Source organism: Sinohyriopsis cumingii, chromosome 11 (assembly GCF_028554795.1).
Source record: "Sinohyriopsis cumingii isolate HCF-2022 chromosome 11, ASM2855479v2, whole genome shotgun sequence".
Lineage (NCBI taxonomy): Eukaryota > Metazoa > Mollusca > Bivalvia > Unionida > Unionidae > Sinohyriopsis > Sinohyriopsis cumingii.
In genome coordinates, this window is record NC_142971.1 from 109,071,422 (window position 1) to 109,094,637 (window position 23,216).

Below are 23,216 nucleotides of genomic sequence, written 5' to 3' on the forward strand. Positions count from 1 at the left end.
TCTACTTAGAATTTCCTGCTCTAAGATTTTTCCTGCCAATAACGAATGGCTATTCGGAGTTACGCTAACCTCTTCTCTGGGTAATTTCTCTCAGCGAACTAACTCTTGCCGGAAAACACGGGGACATCATTCTACCCAAATCAAGGTCTCTCCCCTATCTTGATTCTGATTGGGTGGCGCTGTGCCCCTGTCCAATTGTCTTAGCGGTCAGTTCAACCTGTCTGTCTGTTTGTGGGAAAGAAGTTAAGACACTCCCACTTCTTCAGGCAACTTCTTTTGATCTTGGAAAACATTTCAACACCTAGGTGATAATTGGCTATCGGGCGGCCTCGCAACTCCTATGTCGGCGCTTCAATTCTAGCCACAACAATCTTACGTAATGGACTAGTGCTAGCCTTTGGCAATGTTTAACATCAAACAATGGCCTGTCAGAATTACCTTGATTATACATGTTTCAAACTGGGGCTACTCTGGGTCGGGGTAAACATGACACCACTCAACACAGAAGTGCCTTCACTGTATACCCAGTACCTTTTACTGGAACAGCTCTGAGCAATATTCTAAAGAAATTTTTTGATTGCATATTTTTATAAATATCAGATTGATTAGAAAATAGACTGACATAATTTGAACAAAGTTGAAAGACCTTCATTCCATGATGATTTCTGTCAATGTTTGTCAAATTCTGTTCTGCAATTTTTGAAAAGTATTTGCTTGTTTTTTTCTTTCTTTTATTTTATTATGAACAGTCTTTTAAAATTACAGTATATATATATATATATATATATATATATATATATATATATATATATATGCCTGCACTGCAACTGGTTCCATCATCAGGACTCCGTCAATTAGACTCAGCCTGGAACTGATTAGCTTTTCTATTGTTCCTCTGTCTTCCACTAGTTCCAACATGTAGCTTCCTCTCCTCTGCCTGTTTGTCAACCTGGGTGACTAAATTCCTACATCTAGATTCTCTTATCTGACCCGATGACTCCCAAGGAAGACAGGAGTAAATGACCCAATGTCTCTGTTTTGGGGGAAACTTGCAGGAAAGAGGAATCTGAACTGGTAACTTCTCAAGCAGAGTTAACAGACTCGTTAGCATGTGAAGGAGTTCAACCCTCCACCATCTCTCTTTTCTAATAGGAGATAACAACATGTCAACAAAGAAAGGAATAAAATACATACGCAGTATGTGTAGGGTGTCCAAGGGACAATCCATTGTTCTGGAAGTCTTTTGGTTTACTCTAACTGGAAAACAAATTTTCATCTTATGGCTGGGGTATTATCCTTCCTGAAAAGTACCAGCTATGCAATAGCAACAGGTACATGTTTGGCATCACTGATATTAAAATAAATGTAAAAAAATACTGATAATAGTTTATTGACAAATAATAAACTTAATGCATGAAAATGACGAATAAAGGCATGATAACATGAGTACAATTTATCAAAATTTAAAGAATATATGTGCAATGAAAAGATGTATGACAAAGTACATACAAAGTCCAGCTACCAATCAACATGAAAGCTCTAAAGTAAAACTTGATCAACCAGCAAGCAAGTCATGGGATAACCCCTGCTCTAAAACTAATGCTTAGACAAAGCCCATTCTTAACCTGCTGACATCTGTCTAATAGCCAAATGCAACTACCAGGTAACACAATTAATTAACATTAAAACTCGATTGGTATACAAGAACTATACAATTATACAAGATAAAGCCAGCTGTAATCTAAAAGAATAATTCAATAATTTACAACCAACCAAGGCTGAAATTAGGCCATCTGAAATAACAAAAGAAACACTTTTTTTATAGTAAAATATGTTTTTTTTCCACAATACTTGCCAGCTCATAATACCTTAGGTGTACTATTACTACCTTGCTAATCCAGCCATCACAAGCTCAAATTTTAAGCTATGGGATAGAAACAATGTCTGACCACATGTGTGGTAGTCAGAGTGATCTCCCCTTGATAAAGTGATTGGTGCAAATTTTGTGTACCTCCATTGCTACTGGAGCACAATGCATGCTCTCCTAGTAGGATGCAAATGTTGATACTGTTTCAATGAGAAGAGTTTCAGTCTCCACTTGGACAACAGTATCATTTCTAATAGTCGAATGAACAGGCAACCCATGGTAATGAGACTGCAGCTGCATTGAATAATCCCAGTAGGCAAAGGAATTCTTGGTCAAAGAGATGACTCTTTGCAATAATATATACCACCAATGAAATGTATTTCATTGTACATTCCTGAGAGAGATGGATTCTGTTAAGATGTATTTTGTACTTTATACCTAAATGGGTGAAATTGTTAGCTGGTATGATACTGGATTTTTCATTGCTGACCAGGAATCTAAGGATGAGGAGTGTAAGAAGGGATTTCATGTCTTGATTTAAAATGCAACTCACTTGTTGTTTCTGAAGAATGTGATCCAAGTAAATGGATGTCATGGATGGGGAGATGGTCCTGAAGTGAGACATTGCTTGATCCAGAATTTAGGTATGACCCGTGTACTGATGTTTAGATCAAAAGAAAGTACCCTGAACTGCAAACTGTATCCCTGAAGGCAAACTAAAGTAAACTCCCGGAAGACTTGTGAATTGGGATATGAAGATAAGCATCTTGTAGATCTATACTAATTGTGAAGGCTCAATGGCATTTAAAACTCACCTTGGTGACTCCATCTGAACCAAGCTGCTTGTGCCACTGGACTGGTCAAAGAATACCTAGGAAGCAAGAACAGTCTTGACTTGCAGACAGAGGTGAGATGGCAGTCTTAAATGCCAGGTGAATTGGTGTTGTGAAAAATCTAGAGCACCCTATTCTAAATAAGACTACATTTAATAGGTTCTCAGAGAAGTCTGTAGATGAAGGGATCCTGGATAACGGAGGAAGGACATTAAATGTGATACACAGGCCTTCTGAAACAACTCTGTGATAAATCCTTTCCCATTCCACAGAGAATAAGAGGGGTCTCCCCCCCACCCCAGGTTATGGTAAGGACAGCATGAGAATGTAGGCATTTCTTTCTGGAAGGAGGCTGTCACGGAGAGAAGCTGGGGTGAAAACATTCTCCTTCACTCTGCTTCTTCTCCACATTGTTACTCAAAACTGCAGACTTCCTTGTGTAAAGGATCTGTAGGAATGTTTCCCCATCTGACATGTCCCAGGGGTGTCCTTTGTATTCCTTTGATCTCTTTGCTGAAAGCATTTTTTCAATCTCTGAGACTGTGCCTGAATTAGATCTGGGTTTTTTTGGTGGCCTGCTTACATACCTCCTCTACATGGTCATTAAAAAGGAGGTTGGAAGAGAATGACTGCTATCTCAATTTGGCTTTCTGGTGGTCTTTTACAAACGGAAGAAATACATAGCACTGTATATATCTCCACAGGCTGTAAATAAGCCACTGCTGTCAATGCATTGGCTAGCACATGTGGTGCTGCTCAGTTCAATAATTGCACCACTGATGAGACAGACTCCCACCAATGTCTAGTGGAAGATTATAAACTTGTTTATATTTGTTGGAAAACAGCCATTGAGACTAAATCCAACATTAAGCCTACAGTGGTGACATTCTGGCCATTCTGTTGTGTCACTGAAGGGCTTCTATTCCATCCTTACACAAGAGTGTTTTGATACTGGCAGGATTGTAATGTCTCTTTGACTGGATGTATCTGCAAAACTGGATGGTGGTTGTCACTGTGAAGCATCTATTGACACTAGGGTCATGTTATTGCCTCTCTAAACAACCCAATAAGTCAGCCACTCAACTAGACTGTTAATTTTATAAGCTGGTTAGTTCTTGATTAAAATGCAAACAGATGCTGGAACTCTGGACAAAGCTGCTGACAGAGCAAGAGATGGACACAATTCTGGTGGTAATGAGTAAAAGACTTCCTTGATCGATGCTTTGAAAGCAGACTTTTCTCTCGTCATCATAGGGTCTAGCAAGGAATAGCATAATTCATCTCTAGAAGAACATGGATATTGACTCTTCTTGTAATCTTAGATGGCTTGGTGAAGATTGTTGATGAAAGTGAGAGTTAACTAAACTAGACTGGACTTAGATACAGCAACTTCCAGGTGATCGCTAAGTCCTCCCTTTGAGTGTCATAGAAATGTAATAGATAGGATTCATAACATGTGGTATTATGGCACTGAAAAGGGTCTACAGTGCATCGAGTGCCTATTGGCACTAAAATTGGTACAATGAACTATGAGAGTGAATTGTTTTGATCTCAAGTCAGCATAATATACAATGTGATTCCTTCCTCTAACATTAAAGGTAAGATCGACTTTGGTGTTGACCTCTTGTGATCTGATTTGAATGGCACTGTCCAATCATGGTAGAAAAGCTCCATCTTTCATATCACTGTCAAGTTCTTTATGCTGGGATGGGCTATGGGATAATGTGATCCAGAAAATGGGTCACTACTTGGAACATGCAAAACAGTATCTGAGTTGGACTGGTATGTTCTCGATTAAGGCTAACAGAAAAGCCTGGTTGTTGTACACTGAGGCATCATGCCTACAGGTACCACTTAAAAAGGTTTATCTAGTGTAGGGAGCAAAGCTGGAGCTGGAGCTGGTGCTGTTGCATAAAGGAATCGACTGATAAACTTAGAGGGGTTCAGTATTGGTTTGGGTTACTGATCCCTAAGGAAATTACTGACACAAATGATGTCAGCATCAATGCTAAATGCATTCTCATCTCTAAAAATGCATTTTCAGCTTTCCCTTTCTGTTTATATTTTGCATCCAGTACTGAACCCCAATGACTCTACATCCATATAATACATATCTGACACATATTCCCTGATTGGCAACCCACACATACTATTCATGTATTATGGGGATCGATCATTTTATTCAGATGTTTACACTGTTTGCATTTAGTCCTGCCATATACTAGACTCTGTAAATACAAATAAAGCAGACAATATTTACAAAGGTGTAGTCAACCATTCATCCTGTTTTATAAACTCGTGTATTTACTGAGCTGCTAAACTACATAATTAAAAACTACCTGTAAAGTAAGGACCAAAGCAATGGCCTGTGGATACAGTTATTCATGCACAGCTTTATAGCTCTGAAGTGGATGCTATGACTATAAACTATCATAGAAAACTTGCCTGCATGTGCCCAAGCATAAATGGAATTTACAGAGACATACACAACAGTGTTTAAACTTATCAAGGTGAAGGCTGTGCATAGAAGTCAAGTACACATTACTGAATGCACGCACTAGCAACCCATGCAGGTAAATACAAGAGTGCCAATATCTTGATCACAAAATTGAAATTCTACAATAGATAGAAAAATGCCATGTCAGATGAAAATGAGCAAGAAATAGTTGGAAATATAAATTATACATCCCTGAGATCAGAAACTCCTCCAACTTGCTCTAAACTACCGGTTTGGTTTTTAAGGCTTCTCACAAGACAGCACTCTATTATGTATGAGTAGATGTAGCAACTGGGTTACACAGGATATGGCACCAATTCCAATAATAATGGGAGACCACTCTGTCTGAATGCCACATGTTTACCTTCCATAGCTCAACATTTTAGCTTGGGCGGGCTGGATTTGCATGGTAGTGGTAGTACTTCTAAGGTGTTATGATTGGGTAAGCTATATTAAGAAGAAATTTTTGTCAATAAACCTCAAAACTGTACAAACAAAACTTAAATATAGAATTCTAGAGATTATGTTTCTGATGGTTATTACATGTTTATCTGCACAGATGCAATATCTTTGTACATGTTTTATTAAGAGACAACTTAAGAAAGAGCGGGTTGCTCATATATTGATTTAGCTGACAATTTGTTACTATAAGTCTTTTTTTGGAAACTTGTTGCTTAAATGCTTACTGACAAATTGATCCTAAAAGTTGTACAATAGATTACAAAAAATCTCTATCTCGCATGCTTGAAACATGACATTTTTTATATGTGAAATATTTCTTCCTTTATCTATTCATCTAAAAATATTAAATGGTTTAAAAGCACCTACATTATTCATAAACACATTAATTTGTTACTGTACAACAATTTACAAAAAAAACTAAAATTTTCTTTTGAATGCTTGTACTTTATCATATAAATATTTCATACATAAGACATCAATGTATCTGGTTTGATTATATTTGGAAATTAAGCAATACCATCTAGTTTCCTGTTTTCCTACCACTGTATTATTTTTTTCATGCTAAAATATACAAGTATAAAAAAGTCCGTTCTTTTAAAGCAGAACTAAACTAAACTGTTTCATTGGGTGACCACAACTATTTTTTTGAGGCAGAACATCCTTACTTTTGTCAGTATTTAAGGAAGATAATCTGCATGTAAAGAAGAGCAAGAAACAAATAGAAACAGCATACGTAATGACACATCTCAAATTTGGTTAGTTATTTTTTTCTTAATTACATGATTTTCATTTAATTTTAAATTTTACATACACAAGATAACAGGAAAAGGAGACAAAAGATGAAGATGAAAGGCAAAAAAAAAGTTATGGCACATACAAACTTTTGACAACTGTATGCAAGGTATGCTGTAAATTCAAATTCAAAACAGACTGTAAAATTCATTTTATCACATATACCCTGAAACTTGAGGACATAAAATATAAATGTGTCACAATGTAGAAAGGATGCTTTCAATTCTTTCTGCCTCCCTTTTCAATCTACTTGACTTGTTGATGAGAAAAAGGCTCTTAATATTTTCTTTATATGCTCTTGTATCTTGCTTATACAATTTAATCCTAGGAGCATTATGAAGTCCGTCAGGGATATCACAATCTTTTTCTGAAAGAACAGGTCGCACTCTGCAGTTTTTTATTGTAGCCATTATGACTTCATTTCGGAAGAAATCAGCATATTCATCTACAGAACATCTTTTCGAAAGATAAACAAAAATTAGAGTACAGTGTTTACAGACAAATTTGGGTTTTTGTGTCAACTTTGTTGGACCCCATAGCTTTTCTTCTGTGTACAGGCAAATTTTTGGATGCTCACCAAGCCCTAGATCTAATTGTTCTAGATGCTCCTTGAATTTATACACATCATCCTCATCGGCTTCAGAGTAGACAATACATGCATCAAAATGCTCCGTCAAGATATATTCTGTGCCTTGCAGAGACATGGAAGACATTGGAGAAATCAGACTAGATGTATTGTTGCAGTTGTCCCCAGTTCCCTCAAGAACTGCATTAGATGACCTGGAATGGTGTATGGGTGTGGCAGATGAATATTTTGGAGCTTCATGTACTGAAAGAAAACAAAATGGCCCATGCCATATTATCAATATTTAGAAATATTCCTATGTTGACAAAATTCACTCTGACTCTGTTACTTACATTATGGTGACTTCAGGGAATTTTTTACATCCTGATTAATACTGCTAATCAGTTCAAAGCAGAAAAGCCTGTGTAAGGTCAAATTGAAATGGTCTCTTGTTGTTTGTCCCTGATGAAGCTATATATATGTGTGTGCTGTCTGATAACATTTACATATAATACATGTTTCAACTGATTCCCTACATTTTCTTTTGGGATCTGTTTAAGAAGGAAAAACACAAAGTTAAAGACTGTAGAAGACACAACAAGAGCAAATTTGGATAACATATCTTAACTTGTTTTGTTCAGGTTGCATTATCATTCCAATAAATATTTAAGGATTTGAGAGATCATTCCTACAAGAAGACGATTTTGATGTGTAGTTAATAATGACATTGTTAATACAAACTTCAATGGACTGCACTTGTGATTTGTGATTTTGATTTTTAACGTAGCTTTAACAATTTTTCAGTCATATCGCTATGATGTCTGCAATGTGGCAGTTTATAGTGATGTCTAGCACTGGGGCATCATGCCGCAGACATGTAGCATGATGTCCCACCCAGTCACATTATCCTGACACCGGGCCGACCAGTCCTAACACTAACCTCTTAATGCTGAGCGCCAAGCGAGGCAGCTGTTAGTACCATTTTTGTAAGTCTTTGGTATGACTCGGCCGGGGATCGAACCCACGACCTCCCACATCCGAGGCGGACGCTCTAACCACTAGGCCACCGGAGCGGTGGACTGCACTTGTACTTACAAAGATAAATTTAGATGCAATAGTTATTACAGTATTTTTAAACAATCTAATAATACTTACCTGATGATAATACATTAGCAGTACAATTACTTCCTCACAAATCCAGCCCTTCCAAGCTTGTTTTTTTATATATGTGAAAGTGCCCGAAGTCATTTGCCCACCTAGATGGAAATCGACAAGTTTGATATCCCATGGGGAGAAGGATTAATGCCTCATGTCCATATGTCAGTAACTAATGGGGCAGATGTGAATGTTCTCTCCAGTATTACTATAACTACAGAGAGGCTGCGAGAGTGTACCTAGTAACCAAATATGAAAACCCAATTCAGGGCAAAAAAGCCTAAGCGGAAATATCCTCCCTCCTTTGAATAGTAAGAATAAGTGAGATCTCCCTCTTCTAAGCAGCTCAGTTCATGATGGGTTCCACTTCTGAGCCATTATGAGATCATGTATTGAGATGAAGGATCCAAGGGAGATAAAGATTTCAAAACAAAGTATGGATTCTCTGTAAACAGGAACCTGTTCTTGGCAGTGAGAGCAGAGGCTGTTATAAGTAAACCTGAACCATGATGGTGGAAATCAATAGTTTGGATTTACCAGCAAAGAGATTATCTCCTTGAGTCTTCTTGCTGTGGCCTGAATGACTTGGAAGGTGGCTTGTTCTATACATTTGCCATGGATGCTGTAGACATTGGTTCAAAAAGTTCCCTCAGTCAACAAAGCCAGAACCCATTAAAATTCCACTTTGGATGAAGGGCTGAAGCCTTCAGACAAGACAGTAAAACTTTGCAAGAACGTTGCAGAAGGCTTTCCATAAAGATGGAATGTGTCTAACATTATGAAACAGTACCCCTTGAAAGAGATGGGAGCTAACTTCTCAGGGAACCCAAATGAGGAAGTCAGCACTGTTGAACCAAAGTTTTTGAGAAATGGTGTTTCCACTCACATCAGTCAAAGAAAAATTCTCCCTTCCCCATATTTTTTCAAAAATGGTGGGCTTTCTTGCCAGAGTAAACATGTCCACCATTTGTTCTTAGAACCATTTTCTTCTGAAGGCTTGCTTGATATTAGCCAAGAATGCAGGTTCAGCATCTCTTAGTACAGACAGAAGGCCTGCATACATGACTGTTTTAGCAGGCAGGGATATGGCAGAAATTTCCTGTGAATCTCTGCCAAGTTCAATAGATCATTGATCCATGACATTTTTTTCTGGATTAGGCATCACTCATTTCCTTGCTTCTTGCAAGACTTGGGCAAAAGAGGTAATGGGGAACAGTGTATGTAACAAGATTCATCCAGTTCAAGGAAAGTGTATTGACTGCTTTCTGATTCGAACTGGAGGGACAAAGGTCAGGAACTTTGTGTTCCACTTTATCACAAAACATTTACAAGAGCTCAAACCCAACAGGCAAAAAATTTATTGAAGACCAAGGGGTGTTTGAAATATCCAGCACGAATCAGCTGAATCTAACTGGACAATGAGCCCACTAGGTTATTCAGCATTTGTGGGATGTTGCAAACTTGGATGGGATTTGTTGACAGTGACACCATCTGATAAAATCCCAAACCAGGAGAGAAGGTCTGTGGATTTGTTTCCTATTTGCCTAATAATGTAACTGAAAATAGCTGATACAGCAGACTGAACGAGAATGTGAATTCCTTTCCAAAAAAGCATCCCCTACCAATAGTGAAAGGTACACTATGAACTTCATCTCCAGGTGATGAATGTACCCAGACCCCATCCATTTCTAGGAAGACACACATCTGCTGGTCTCTGTGCAGATATTGATTTATAGTGGTTGCTCCTGCAGCAGAATACATGCATGTAAGCCAAGTAAGGTCCTTCCATTTACTGAGATTGGACCATAAACAGATAGAACGAGATAATTAAACTAGAGGGCAAAGATCAAATACCAAAGGATAGAAAGATAATCACAATGAACAAATGGCCTAAACTGAGGGATGTAATTATTGTCACACTGAGGAGAAATCCATACTGACGAGACTGAAATTCCTTGGCTGAAATTTGTTTCTCTGAGCAAATGGTAGACACCACTGAGATGATTCCAGGACATTTTACCAAGAGCTGCTAAGAAGCAGTACAAGAGGATTTCAGACTCCACATCCAAATGATTGAAATGCCTGGATGGGTAGAGCATGGATTGACCTTGTCATCAATTTATATAAGGCAAAGCCACATTGAAATTAGCAACTGCATGTCTTGGTACAAAACTGACTGACCAACAGCTTTGCAAAATGTCAACCAGACAGTTTGACTTCACAAATGTAGAGGTGGTTAAGAGTGACATGAAGCCCTAAGGACTGATATTTTGACTGGAAGGGAGTGCCCTATACTAGCAAGATGTGCTCATGTACATGAACCTTATGAATTCCAGGAAGACATGTGATTGTGTATGTGATGGTATGGATCTTGAATGTCAAGGCTGCCAAAAACGTACTTCCAGAAATGTATTTAGAACTAACTCAGTGTGCTTATTCTTAACATGGTGCCCAAATTATATGGGTGAGAGATTTTGATTCATGCTGGATGAGGCTTCCCATTGACTCCAGGGTGAAGGAATTTGTCTGGTTGTTGTTGTAGGGTTTAACGCCATTTTTCAGCACACGATAGGCTATACATGGCGGCCAGTATTAATGGTGGAGGAAGAACCTGGGAAAATCCCAGAAAGAACCACCGACCCACGAGAAGCTACTGGCAAGCTTTCTCACATACCCCCATTAGCTGAAGGAATTTGTCTGGAGTTGAATCCCAGTGAATTTGAATTGTGAACAATCACAAATGTGCATTATATAAGGCAAGTGTTGATTATTGCTGCAAGACATCCATTTTGCATGGTTAATTGAGACATCTCTAATTTTGGGTATTATTTATAATGGGGGCACTGAACATGATCTCTGAGAGCCTCCAAAAACAACCTGTATCATCCGCATATTAGCAGGCCAGAGTCTCCCATTCCAAGAAATAGTTCAGTTCCTCTCAGCAGGATGCCAGAAAGGAAGCATTATTATCACATTCTGATGGGATTGAGAAAAGGGAAACAGAAGAGATGTTCCCCATTTTGCCTGCCTTAGGTGGTCCTTCATTATTTCTCTGATCTCTCCCAGGAAATGAAGGCAAAGCTATGAGTCACTGTGAGGTTTGCTTCTTTGGTGGCCCGTTGTGATTTAAACATGGCCAAGTGATGATAGCTGACATGGAAAGAAATACTTATCTTTGCACTAGGTCAAGACAAACAAATGATGCTAACTACTTTTTCTGACATGAGCCATATGAGAGACTGACTTCCAAGCATGAGTGTCAATGAAAAAGTAACCATGGAAACCAAGTCAAACATGGCTCCTATCACTATGACATTCTGAGGTAGTTGCTGCATGTCAAGGAAGGAATTCAGGTCCATATGCACAAAGGAAGGTTGACAGTCTCAGGCCCACAATGTATCTTTTAACAGTTTAGACTACATGGTGAAAGATCTGTGGCTGTGCCTTGTGGTATGCTGGGTTAAAATTGCTGGCTATTGCCACTGTAAAAGAAGACACCATTTGACTCTTGGGTATTGAAGTGGTCTTTCAAGGCAATGATGTCAGTAACTTGATCAGAATGTGGTAGTTGCTTGAGTAATGGCTGGTCTTTCTTGACTAAGAGATCAACTGATGCAGGAATTGGTAAAAGGCAAGAGATAGCTTAGGTGATGGAGGTAGGCAAAAGCTGGAAAACTTTGTTGCTTAATGCACGGACAGCTGAGTCTTCTCTAACTATCATGGAATCAATGAAAGTAGATGGTGCTTGTGAGCAAGAAACTTTGCGATGGTGACAGATGAGCTTCTCATGAGAGGTGCAATGACTGACCTAATGAAACAGGTTGTGTGGGGCAGTAAACAAATGCTGGGAATCTTTTCACGATGGGATAGTTATCTCCAGGTATTCACTATGTGTATCCACAGTAGTCTGGGATCTGATAACAGGATGTCTGGGAACAATGTGTTGCTGTAAATGGGATTGGGACCAATGAAACCAGGACCAGTGATGGAACTGTCTGATGTCAGTCTACTATACTTCCATGGGTCCAGTGCAGAGAAGCAAGAGAAAGTTCAAAAACAATTTATGTTGGGTATGTATAATATGCTTGGCATCCAGGTCAAATCCAGTGATGAAACTATCATTGCTGGGTGCCAGGTACTATCTGTTTCTTGAAACCAATAATAGTTACATTGGGGAAAATGTATGGCTGTACCAATTCCAGTGCCAAATGATATGACTGGATTTCAATGCAGAGCCAGTTCTGGAACTATAATGGCTGGGTGCCATTGTTGCTTTGTTGTGTCATTTTGATGCTGGTGTCATCCACAGCTATGTGGTTTATGATGCCCAAGTCTGTTACTGGCTGTCTCAAGAAAGATCACAGCAGCCAGGTGCAGGGTATATCTGTATTGACTGTTTATCTACTACTGATCTGGATGGGCTGCTGCACCATGCTTGTTCTGGTCCACTGAATTGTCATGAAAATCTAAACTATCCATGGTGAAAGAGAGAGTGAAGTGTCAACACATGCATATCCTTGTTCATGTAATACCCACTCTCTAACTGCTGGTAGTGAGTAGTAATGATTATTAACCATTCCTTCCCAGGCCAGTATAAGCATACATGCCATTCATGACCCAAACTGCATATCATACAATACAATACAAGTAGGGTGGTTGACATCATTTCTAGCTAAAGATGTTTACACTCCATGCACTTAACCCTGCCCATCATACCTATAAATACAGAGAGAAGAACAATGGCATGCACTTGTGAAACCCATCAAGTGTCACATTGTATCTGCTGTGAAAAGGACACTTATAATAAAAAAGCCTATAGAAATGACAGAAAAATTGTTCAACAGAATTCATAGACAAAATCGTGTATTGTAGTTGAATAGGCTTAAAAACTATTGACTCTAGGGCAGGCTATTATAATGGCATCAAGATGTTTATCATATGGTAAAGTAATACAACTTAAGTCTGAAATATTTTATCAAGGATGACAACAGAGCGAAAAACAGAAAGAATTGCTGTAACATATTCCTTTTAATAAAACTCTGGAGAATCACTTGAAAGATGGTAAAGATACAACTGGATATCGATTTTGCGAAGTATTGAAAAAGAGTGTGCATCCTAGCATGAATGGAGTAGCATGGATGGAATGGTGCCAATTCCTCTATGCAAGGAAAGATAACTCATGTCTGACTTCTACCTAGGTGGGAAATGACTTTTAGTATTTTTGTTGCTATAACAAGTTGGGGATGGTTAAATCTGCAGGGTAGGGGTTGTACTCCTAATTTATAATGATCAATAAAAGTATCTAAAAAAGAAACGAGTTATTTGTTTTGATGTTTTTTGCTAAATGATTAACTTATTGCACATAAGACCATAATCATCATTCTCCCTGCTGTAAGAAACAACAATAACCCTGGCTAGACAGCCACTGACATTTGTACATGTATATGCTAATGAGGGGCCCTGAGTGGCAGAGTGGTCTAAAGCACTCTCCGTTACGGATCACTGCCATCTCACCTCTGTCTGCATGGGTCCGAGTCTCAGATTCGGCTAATGTGGGTATGTGAGAAAGCTTGCCAGTAGCTTCTCGTGGGTCAGTGGTTCTTTCTGGGGTTTTCCCGGGTTCTTCCTCCACCATTAATACTGGCCGCCATGCATAGCCTATCGTGTGCTGAAAAATGGCATTAAACCCTATAAAACAACAACAATATGCTAATGAAGGGGTTTTAAATTTAAATCTGCACATGTGAAAATATATTAACAACTGCACTAGTATTGTCGCCATGCCAATAAGATTTACTATTTGCTGAGACCACGTAAGTTTTCTGTCAGCTCTGCTGTTCCTACTACACTTTATATCCCCAATACCTTTCAACTGATGCTGCCACCACACCTTCATTGCTCCATCGCTAATTTTAAAGATTGAACCCCATAACTAGATTTACTATGACCATTATTAAGGAAAAATGTTATATTAATATATGCCCATTTCTTTAAGCATATACAATTGTTATATGATTATTACTCATTTAGTGGACTTCTGTTGTGACAACACCACAACAAATGTTGATAAAACATGATACCCCTAGAATATATAAGAATCCTATACATTCTTCAACTGGCAGGCACATTACAACTAAATATCTATCCACAACTGAAAGTTGAGTATACCTGCTCCATCTTGATTTGTTTGGTTTTCTTCCAAATAGAACTTGGCACTCCTACCTCCAGACAACCCAGAGATACACAACGTTGTACCCTGGCTTGCTGAGTTGCCACCTCTAGCAGAAGGAGATCCCAGCTGCACTTGTTTAATTTCTGGTCCAACAAAATGAACTTTGGTGATTCTTTCTTTTACAACTGGCTCTTGCAGCATTACTTGTTTGGTTCTTTTCCATTGTGGGTTACATTCTTTTGACTTTCTGCCAGATTCTAAATCATACCAAATCTGGGCTCTAGTATATATACCCAAATTGCTGGCTTCTTGCTGCATAACACCATCCATCTCAATGGGTACTTGTACATCTCTTTTCTCACTTTGATAACAATCTTGAAAACCTTCAGGACTTTTTGTTTGGAAGAATGGATAATTTGACGTCTGCTTTTGTCTTGGAAATTGCATATATTCTCCTCTGTTAACTGGTGAACCTCCAGTACCTTGAGTTTGACCAACGAAAGTTTGTGGCAATTTCATCCACATGGCATCCCTACTATACACATTAAGAGGCTTACCATTGTCACTGGAGGCCTTGTCATGGAGAACCTCACTTTTTGTAGCAACTGGGTTTCTTGTTGTGGTCACAGTGACATTGTCCAGGACTCTAACTGTTTTAAAAAAAAAAATATTTTTTAGGCTGCAATCATTCAGCAATTACTAATCTAAAAAAACTTCTCATCAACAGACCTATGATTCATGGCTCACAATCTTTGTACTTGACCTCTGACACTTTGACCCATGAACTGTTTTGACGCCTTAAAACATTTCCTTATTTTTTCTTCCTCTTTTCCTCTTGTTTGGTTTTTGTACAAAGATAAGCTTGGCTGACAACAATCTGTGAGATCTTTTTCCAATGTTTTCTTATTAATCATGTTATAATGAAAATTCTCTGAAAACTTTATGTGTAAAAATGTAATTTGCTCAAAGTGACCATTAATAAAGTAGAAATGTGTTTGAAGAACATGAATGTCAAATGCAGTCCCCAAGAAACACACAAACATCAAACTCAATCAAGGTGGCATTGTTTCATCATGGTTTTAATGGCACGTTTAACAAATTATTGGTTATATCATGCCACAGAAATGGGAGCTAAGTGCCTTTCCCAATGACTCACTGAGGCAGATGACCAGGCTGGCCTTTTTGGTTACTGAAGCTGTGACCCTTCGATTAAGAGTTCAGTGCTCTACAAACTGAGCTAAGGCAGCTAAAAAAGTGGAATGGTCAGACCTGTGTGAACAGTAGTAACAATGTATGCCCCTACCACATTTGTGTTAGGGTATTAAAATTAGATGAAAGTAAAGTATGTAAAATGGTATGCATAATTAGCAGCATCATATTCAGCAGCAAGGTATGTGATCATACCAGGTGTAATTTAAAAAAATCCTTTCACCAGGGTGGTCCTGAAATGAGAACCCCCAATAGGTCATTCAAATGGCCATTGTGGAAACATTATTAGAACCAATGGTTGGGGGCCCCTCAACCATCAGCTATGAGCAGATCTCCAGTGACTAGTGGGGTCAACCAAAACTGCCCACTGCCTACCTGCAGTTTTATGTCCTACAGTTTTAGAAAAGGTTGCCAGCCTCATAGCCAATAGTTACTGCAGGCACTCGAAGTGCTTGGCCTGAAAACACTTGCAATGCAATCAGGATTGTATATACTCATACTGTGCAAGCATTCGTGTTTAATTTTCATTCAAAGAGTGACGAGAGCTATGATCTGCCAAATGTTGTTCAATATATCCAGGACAACATCCCATTCAGGAATGATAAATTTCTCTGCAAAGTACACACTGCACCTCATTGAGACTGAAGATGTTTATATCCAATGGAGTTCAGAAAATGCAGATCATGAAATGAAGTTATGACAAAATCAAGCAAACATATGCTGCATGACCACTGCATCAGCAAGTACATCCACCTGTTGCCAGCTGAACATAAGGGCTACCAGCATTGGTGTGAAGCTTCTACCACTTTCATGTTTACCACCAGGGCAGAAAGATTCTCAAATGAAGTGCCAGGGCAAAATAGGGTGGGATGCATTTGAAAATGGCATTGACATGAAAAATAAGGTCTTCTGTAATAACTTTCCTGCAAACAGAATGGACAACTGGTGAATAAAGCATGGAAAAAACAATGGCATATCAGTTACATCACTGGGGGAGGGATGGCCCTTTCATCAAGCTGGTCCTGGGAAAGGCTCTCCATCCACATGCCAGATCCATTTGAAACTAACTATTATACATTTGGGAAGCTAGCAGACTGAAAACAGCATGTTGCACATTTCATGCAGGATGAGGACAGAGCAATGAAAAATGGGTTTCAACTTCACGCTGAACAATTTACAAGGCTTCACACACTATAGTAATCCCAAGTTTTGCAGGGGAGGTTTGCAATTTTTCAGTGAATATTGTGCCCTTGTGGAGAATTCTATGATGGTCTCCCTGATCTAGTTCAACCTGATATGAAGGGGTTCTCAGTTGGTGCGGCAGCCTCCATCAACAGGCTGCATTCCTCTGGCAGGTTTTTAATGTGATCGCCTAGTATCTCCTGGCTCATCCTTTCTCTTTCCTCTTTGAACAAGTTTGTGTCATTTTCCACCCAAATCAGCTTCTTTTCTATGGTGATATTGTTATAAAGTTCTACAAGCTTTGAGAGGTTATTTATATACTCTCCATGCAGCCTCTGAAGTGCCTCATTCTGGCCTTCAATCTTTCACATTATGATGCTCTCTCTGGATCAGTATCTGACACTGTGCCAATGTTGACTGATATCATTTCTCAAGCTGTGGTGAGATTTCTCTGTGCTTCAGTGGCCAGCTGCACATGCTTGATGCTAGTGCTTGGACAAAATTAACCACATTCCCTTGTACTGTTGATGGGAATAAGAATTTTTTCTGGTTTGTTTTTCCACATTATAAGAAACCAGCTTTAATGCCACTTTATAATGCTGAGTGCCATCCTGCTTTGCAATAAATTTGAGATTAGTGGTGCGTTAAAAAAATTTATAAAAAAAATTGGTGATATGCATCAAACTCAGCTAGGCATCTTTCTAATCTCTCTGATGATACATCTTCATGCTTCCACCCTGCAACTTGTTCCATGGGTTGGCCTAGCTTTTGCAGCCAGCCTCACATATGGCTTATTCTGCAGTTTGTCAACACAAAAGCAAATAGAAAAATCCAGCTCGCCCAGTGAGACAAGCAGTACAAGGGCCAGCAGTCACTTTTAGAAACACATCAGACCCTTTCATGTGGAACAGCAAATTTGTAAATAAGTGAAACACAAGATGTCTACAACACCGTATGCCAAAGATCTTGGAAACCTCATTTATGATATGTGCCAAACGCTTGCTAAAAATGTGACCAGCTGACCTTAGCTGCCTAGACCTTGAAACACAGCGAACACCATTACTATCACTGTGTTGAGCCTTTGGACAGGGTCATGTTAATTAAAATGGGCATAATTCCTTCTAATATCAGCATGGCTGACTAATGGCAGATGTTGCAGTGTTGATTAGTGGGGTGATTGTTAATGCCCTTGCATTTGATGGCTCAAATTATTTTGATCAGCTAGAAGAAGCATATGAAGATGAAGCCAAATGCAAGTACGGTAATATCTTGTGTCTGACCAAACACCAGATGACAGTCCACAGCTCAGCAACAAGTCCAAGCTTGCTGACTTTTATGTGCCCTTGCTTGTGGTGCAAAAAATATGAGCTGACATTTACTGTAAGGTGCTTCTCTAACCCGGGCTAGAAGGTCCATACATATTTCAAACCTGGAAACAATATTGTTCTTCCACTGCCAAGTTGGAGCAGCAGCAGCAAGGTAACTGAAAAGGCGTGTCAACTAGCAAAAAGATGGCAGACTGTGGCTCAAAAGGTTGACCATGTGGTAGATTTATCTGCTTGTGCTGTGCAAAATCACTCAGTCATGGTTTGATGATCAAACCCCTAACAAGGTGGACCAGGCTGACATTGCGTCTGCTGCATGGCAAGGTTGGTTAAGAAAGATAAGTGTGCACTGACCATGACTGATGTCGCCAGTCATTAAAATAAAGTCAAAATAGTTGGCCACAAAGGCAGCTTTTAAAGTCACAGACACATTGGCATGTATCAATAAGCAGGGCACACTGAAGAGTCCCAAACTGCTTCAAGCCTAATGTTTATGGATGCCATGTCAAAGATCTGGGACTGTTTGTGCACTGTATGCCCAGGATATGTTGCTTTCTGCTAGTGCAAGCAAAACCTAGTGGGTTTAATGGATGCCAAACACGGTGACAGCCCAAGATGTTGAGGCAAGAGACTTGTTGATGCCATTCATAAAACTGTGGTGCAGACTACATCTGCATGGTAACCAATCAATACTGAAGATAAATGCATGGGTGCAGTACCTATATGTGCCTAGATAGCTGGAAAGCGGACAATGCTGCATCACTGACATAGGCTAGAGCATACCATTACCCATACTATATAACTGGCTTGGCACTGACAATGCAGGGCCTAAGCACACATGTGCATGAAGAACTGCAGGTTGCAACCCTTGACAGAAAACTAACACTGGGCCATGTCCATCGTCAACACATATCCTGCTGAGGTCAAAATATTTCAAAATGTTCTGAAATATTCTTAATGATGTATGCTCATCTACAATGATGTATACCATGGGTGTTTAACTCTGGGCAGTCATGTATGATGACACCAACACCACAGCAAAAGAAAAATTAAATATTCCTCTGTGATGCCTTGGAATCCTTGCCAGTGACAGCACTAGAACCAGATGTGAAAATCACCTATTAATAGATGAATTTGCCAAAAAGATACCTTGCAGCAATAACAAATATAAGTTTTCCAGGTCATCCAAATAAGAAATGATGCATGTCTTTTGACTCATAGACATTTCAATGTTGCAGGTGGCAAGATGATTATTTTACTGTTGCTTGAGGTGGAGCCCATCACTGCCTTTCAGCAGTTCTGTGCAGGTTAGGGCATAAACATTGGCCTTGTCCTGCTGTCAACATGTTGCAAGCTGCTTCTGGATAACCTGGCAGATTTTCTGTTTGACAGGTGCATGCTTAACCTCAGTTATCAGTGGCACAGTGATAGGTACGCTACATGAGACACAGACAGATATGTGAAACTGCTCCAATGGAGCTAGTAGTTGACACCCACATTGTGCAGGCTCTTGATGATCAGCACATGGGAGTTGTGCACAGATACGTAACAGCATATCCAAGGTGCTTCTAAGACCACTCCAGGGACACCAGAGGCAGCAGGCTTGAGACCATTTATTCCATGGCAGTGATGGGTACCTCAACAATGTCGTATAGCTCTGGCAATGGAAGTTGTCACTGGGTCACAGGCACTTGGGGTTGTACATTCAGGCATCATAGTCTTGCAGCCAGTCAGGACTCTGGTTTGGCCATGTAGGCAGTACTGTCAGTTGGGGCCAGGAGCATGCCATGCCACTGCCCCAGCTACAAACACATTTCAGACTGTGGACCTTACACTGGTTGGTGGCACAATCCCAGCAGAAATTGTCCTCAGTGCAGTCAACCTCAATAGCCTCCAATCAGATACATATCAGCTTGACGTAAATGACCCACACAGCCACAGTTGGAAACCTCTGACATGTTAATGAGGCTAATGCCTATGCATTCAAGCATGTACACTTGGAGGCATGTGAATGCTGGCTGCATGCCATTGTTGAATATGATGATGTGTCCCATAGGTGCCTTGCCATAACCAAACAGAGCAATGGTCTAGCGGCAGGTGTGCACCTGATATTCCAGTTTAATGGGTCAGTTACCAGCAGGCGTGTCATACACATAAAACTGTTTGCACTGCCATCTTTGAACTTGCCAATAATAAAGTATTCTCTTTCCTTGTGTTCTGGCAGCCAGACCATTGTCTGTTTCATGTAAGAGATGATGCCACTCTCCACCATAAAATGCACAACATCATGGGGGACCAGTCGCATATTTGTGGGCTACATTGTTTTTCCTGACTTGGTAAAGTGACTGCCAAACCAGACAGGAATAACTAAATGGCAGCTAGGTGCATAAAGCCCGTAAGTACAACTGTGTGAATCAGTCAGGTATGCTGCCAGAAGCTGCCCACTGACAGCCACTCTTGTCATCATCGCACACAGGTGGCCATGAAATTCCAAGCATGTTGCACACTCTCCCATCCCTGGGGTAAAATGCAGTCAATTTGAAGCTTACAACCTCTTCCACATTATAGATGCTAAGGTTGTTCCTGAGCTCTCCGTGCCTAGATCTAATGCATGCTTACTGTACATCTTCCAGCATGGTCACAGGTATGGGCTGCCAGCTATTTTGTTCTCTTGCTGCACCAACCATTACACAACACAGCTGAGATCTCTGTCTCAGCGGTGAGTCAGACTCTTGCAATTCATAGAGACTGCTATCCTACTATTGCCACTGTGTAAGTGTAACAGGGCCTATCAATGCCAGCGAGAAGCCCAGGCCTTGTTTCTAGCATGAATATGACCAGCACATATCCCCTGCATGCTTCTGCCCTCAATGGATTGATCTTGTCCATCACTGCACACTCGCCCATGTTCCAGCCTTGGGTGATAAACTTAACACAGATGAAGTATTCTCTGCTTAATAAAGGGATGGGGGCCACATGTTGCTCATCTGGCTGTTTTGAACCAATTTCTTGCCCCACATAATGTACAATGTATCAGTGCATGATGTAAACATCCCTGGTCATGCATGGGTTGTTGTCCTCAGTGCAAGATGTGTTCAAGATGCATGCAGCCCTATCAACTTCAAGCAATGATTGGCTTCACAAAAGATGTGGTACCAACCCTGGTACAAGATTCTATGAATAGGTGCAGGAAATACAGCAGTACCTTGTCAAGGTCAAATGGGAGTTTGGATGGCTCGGGCCTGATGGCACTGAGGCAGTCAACAACCAGTCTCTCTTTCTCTTCTGCCCACCTGCCTCCTTGCAACTTGCCAGCTCTGCACAGGCCACCCCAGAAAACCAATCACCCCCTGGGGCTTCTACGCTCCTAGGATAAGGGGGCCTTACTCCCATCAATACCTGTTGTGTATACATCATCCTGTTGAGCTGGTGTGTGTGTGTGTGTGTGTCAGTGACACTTTGATTTTTAATGCATCTTTAACAATTTTTCAGTCTTATCACTACAATGTCTGCAGTGTGGCAATTTACAGTCATGTCTAGCAATGGGGCATCATGCCACAGACATGTAGCATATATTCCATCTAGTCACATTATCTCGAAACCAGGCTGACCAATCCTAACACTAACCTATTAATGCTGAGTGCCAAGTGAGGCAGCTGCTAGTACCATTTTTTTATAAGTCTTTGGTATGATACAGCCTGGGTTAAAACCCATGACCTCCTGCATCTGAGGCAGATGCTCTAACCACTTACTAGGCTGTTGAGCCGATGTATGTGCCGTGTACTGAATTTTGCACAAGAGGATGGGTATATACTAGACATTTTTCTCTAAAACAAAAATTATTATTTACACACTAGTGCATATGTACCTTAAATCAGTGAATATAACACATGGGTTATCCAAGTTTTTCCCTACCACCACCACCACCCCTGCGGGGTATATATGTCCATGTGTTATACAATTTGATTTTTACTCATATTACCATGTAAAAGACTCGTTTCCTATTTCAAACAATGCACCAAGCTCAAAATAGTAAACGAGTTTAATGTTTATTATATAGTCATGTTTTACATTTCAGCTAAAGTTTTTGAAGTTTAAAGACAATATAATATAATAACAAAAAGACATGATCAACATAATAAAATCAGCATCTTCAATTTAATAACTTCCTATTTTATGAAGGGCGGTAATGTTGTTTTGCTTAGCAAAAATCTCTCAACTGCCATAGATGGGCCTGATTTGCTGTCGTAGTTGTATTCAGAGCCACTGTAGACTTCTGGAAGAATTTCACATTTCTGGAATCCATCGTGAATAGAATCCAGTGTTGTTATTTTTTATTGTAAAATTGGAAGGTGGCTATTAATTAAGGGTATGTGACTATTTTATTGATTTTGAATTATCAGTAATGGTAAGGTGAATCTTGCAGTGCTCCAGCAGGCATGAAGCCTCATAAAAGTCTTCTTTTCACAGCAAGAGCCACTCACATGTGTAAGTGCCCTAAATTTGAATAATATATACAGGACAAAATATTTTCCACAATAACATTTATTCCACTGCAACCCAGCAGGTGTAGGACCAACTAGAATGGTGGGCCATCTGCCACTCTCACTTCTTGTTAAGTTGGCTGCATGTCACTTGAAATCTGTTCTAGGTTGATGGGGTCCCCAACCATTCACCTTGAAAACACTTCCACCATGGCCATTTTAATGGCCTTTTGGAGGAGGGATGATCGTTTTAAGATTGTTCTTTTGAGCTGGTATGATCATACACTCTGCTACTTATCCTTTTCAATTACTGCACATTTAAGATCAACTTGCAACCAATTTACATTTAAATCATCACTAAATACTGTTTAAATACAAAAGTACTGTACTGAATAATGACCACTTTCTGTCTCTTGAATTTTCTTCACATAATATAATGTGTCATTTTTGGCTTACGTTTTGTGTTCTCACACCACTTCCCATTGAAATAGCATGCTTGAAAAAGATAAGACACATCAACGTATTGAAATCTTACGTATTTCTCATTGATAGTATATATTTATGAATTATTCACCAAATTTAAAATGATAGAAAAAAATATAATTATATCATACTTATGCCATGAATCTGCATATTAACATTAACGTTGTAAAACAGCCACCAGAAGAATGAC

General features: G+C 39.6%; 1 protein-coding gene across 4 annotated transcripts in view; it reads right to left on the bottom strand.

Annotated features, from left to right (window-relative positions):
- Positions 1 to 1,374: 1,374 nt before the first annotated feature.
- LOC149789269 (uncharacterized) overlaps positions 1,375 to 23,216 on the bottom strand; it is a 47,137-nt gene continuing 25,295 nt past the window's right edge. For 3 of the 4 annotated variants that reach the window (XM_089975450.1, XM_089975449.1, XM_089975451.1), the window contains exons 5-6: positions 14,340 to 14,993; positions 1,375 to 7,280 (exon numbers count right to left, since the gene is read on the bottom strand). In XM_089975450.1, coding sequence (XP_089831576.1) covers positions 6,649 to 7,280; positions 14,340 to 14,993 — 1,286 coding nt within the window. In that variant the 3' untranslated portion in view covers positions 1,375 to 6,648. The remainder of the gene's footprint in view (positions 7,281 to 14,339; positions 14,994 to 23,216) is intronic. The other variant, XM_089975452.1, reaches the window with a different exon arrangement.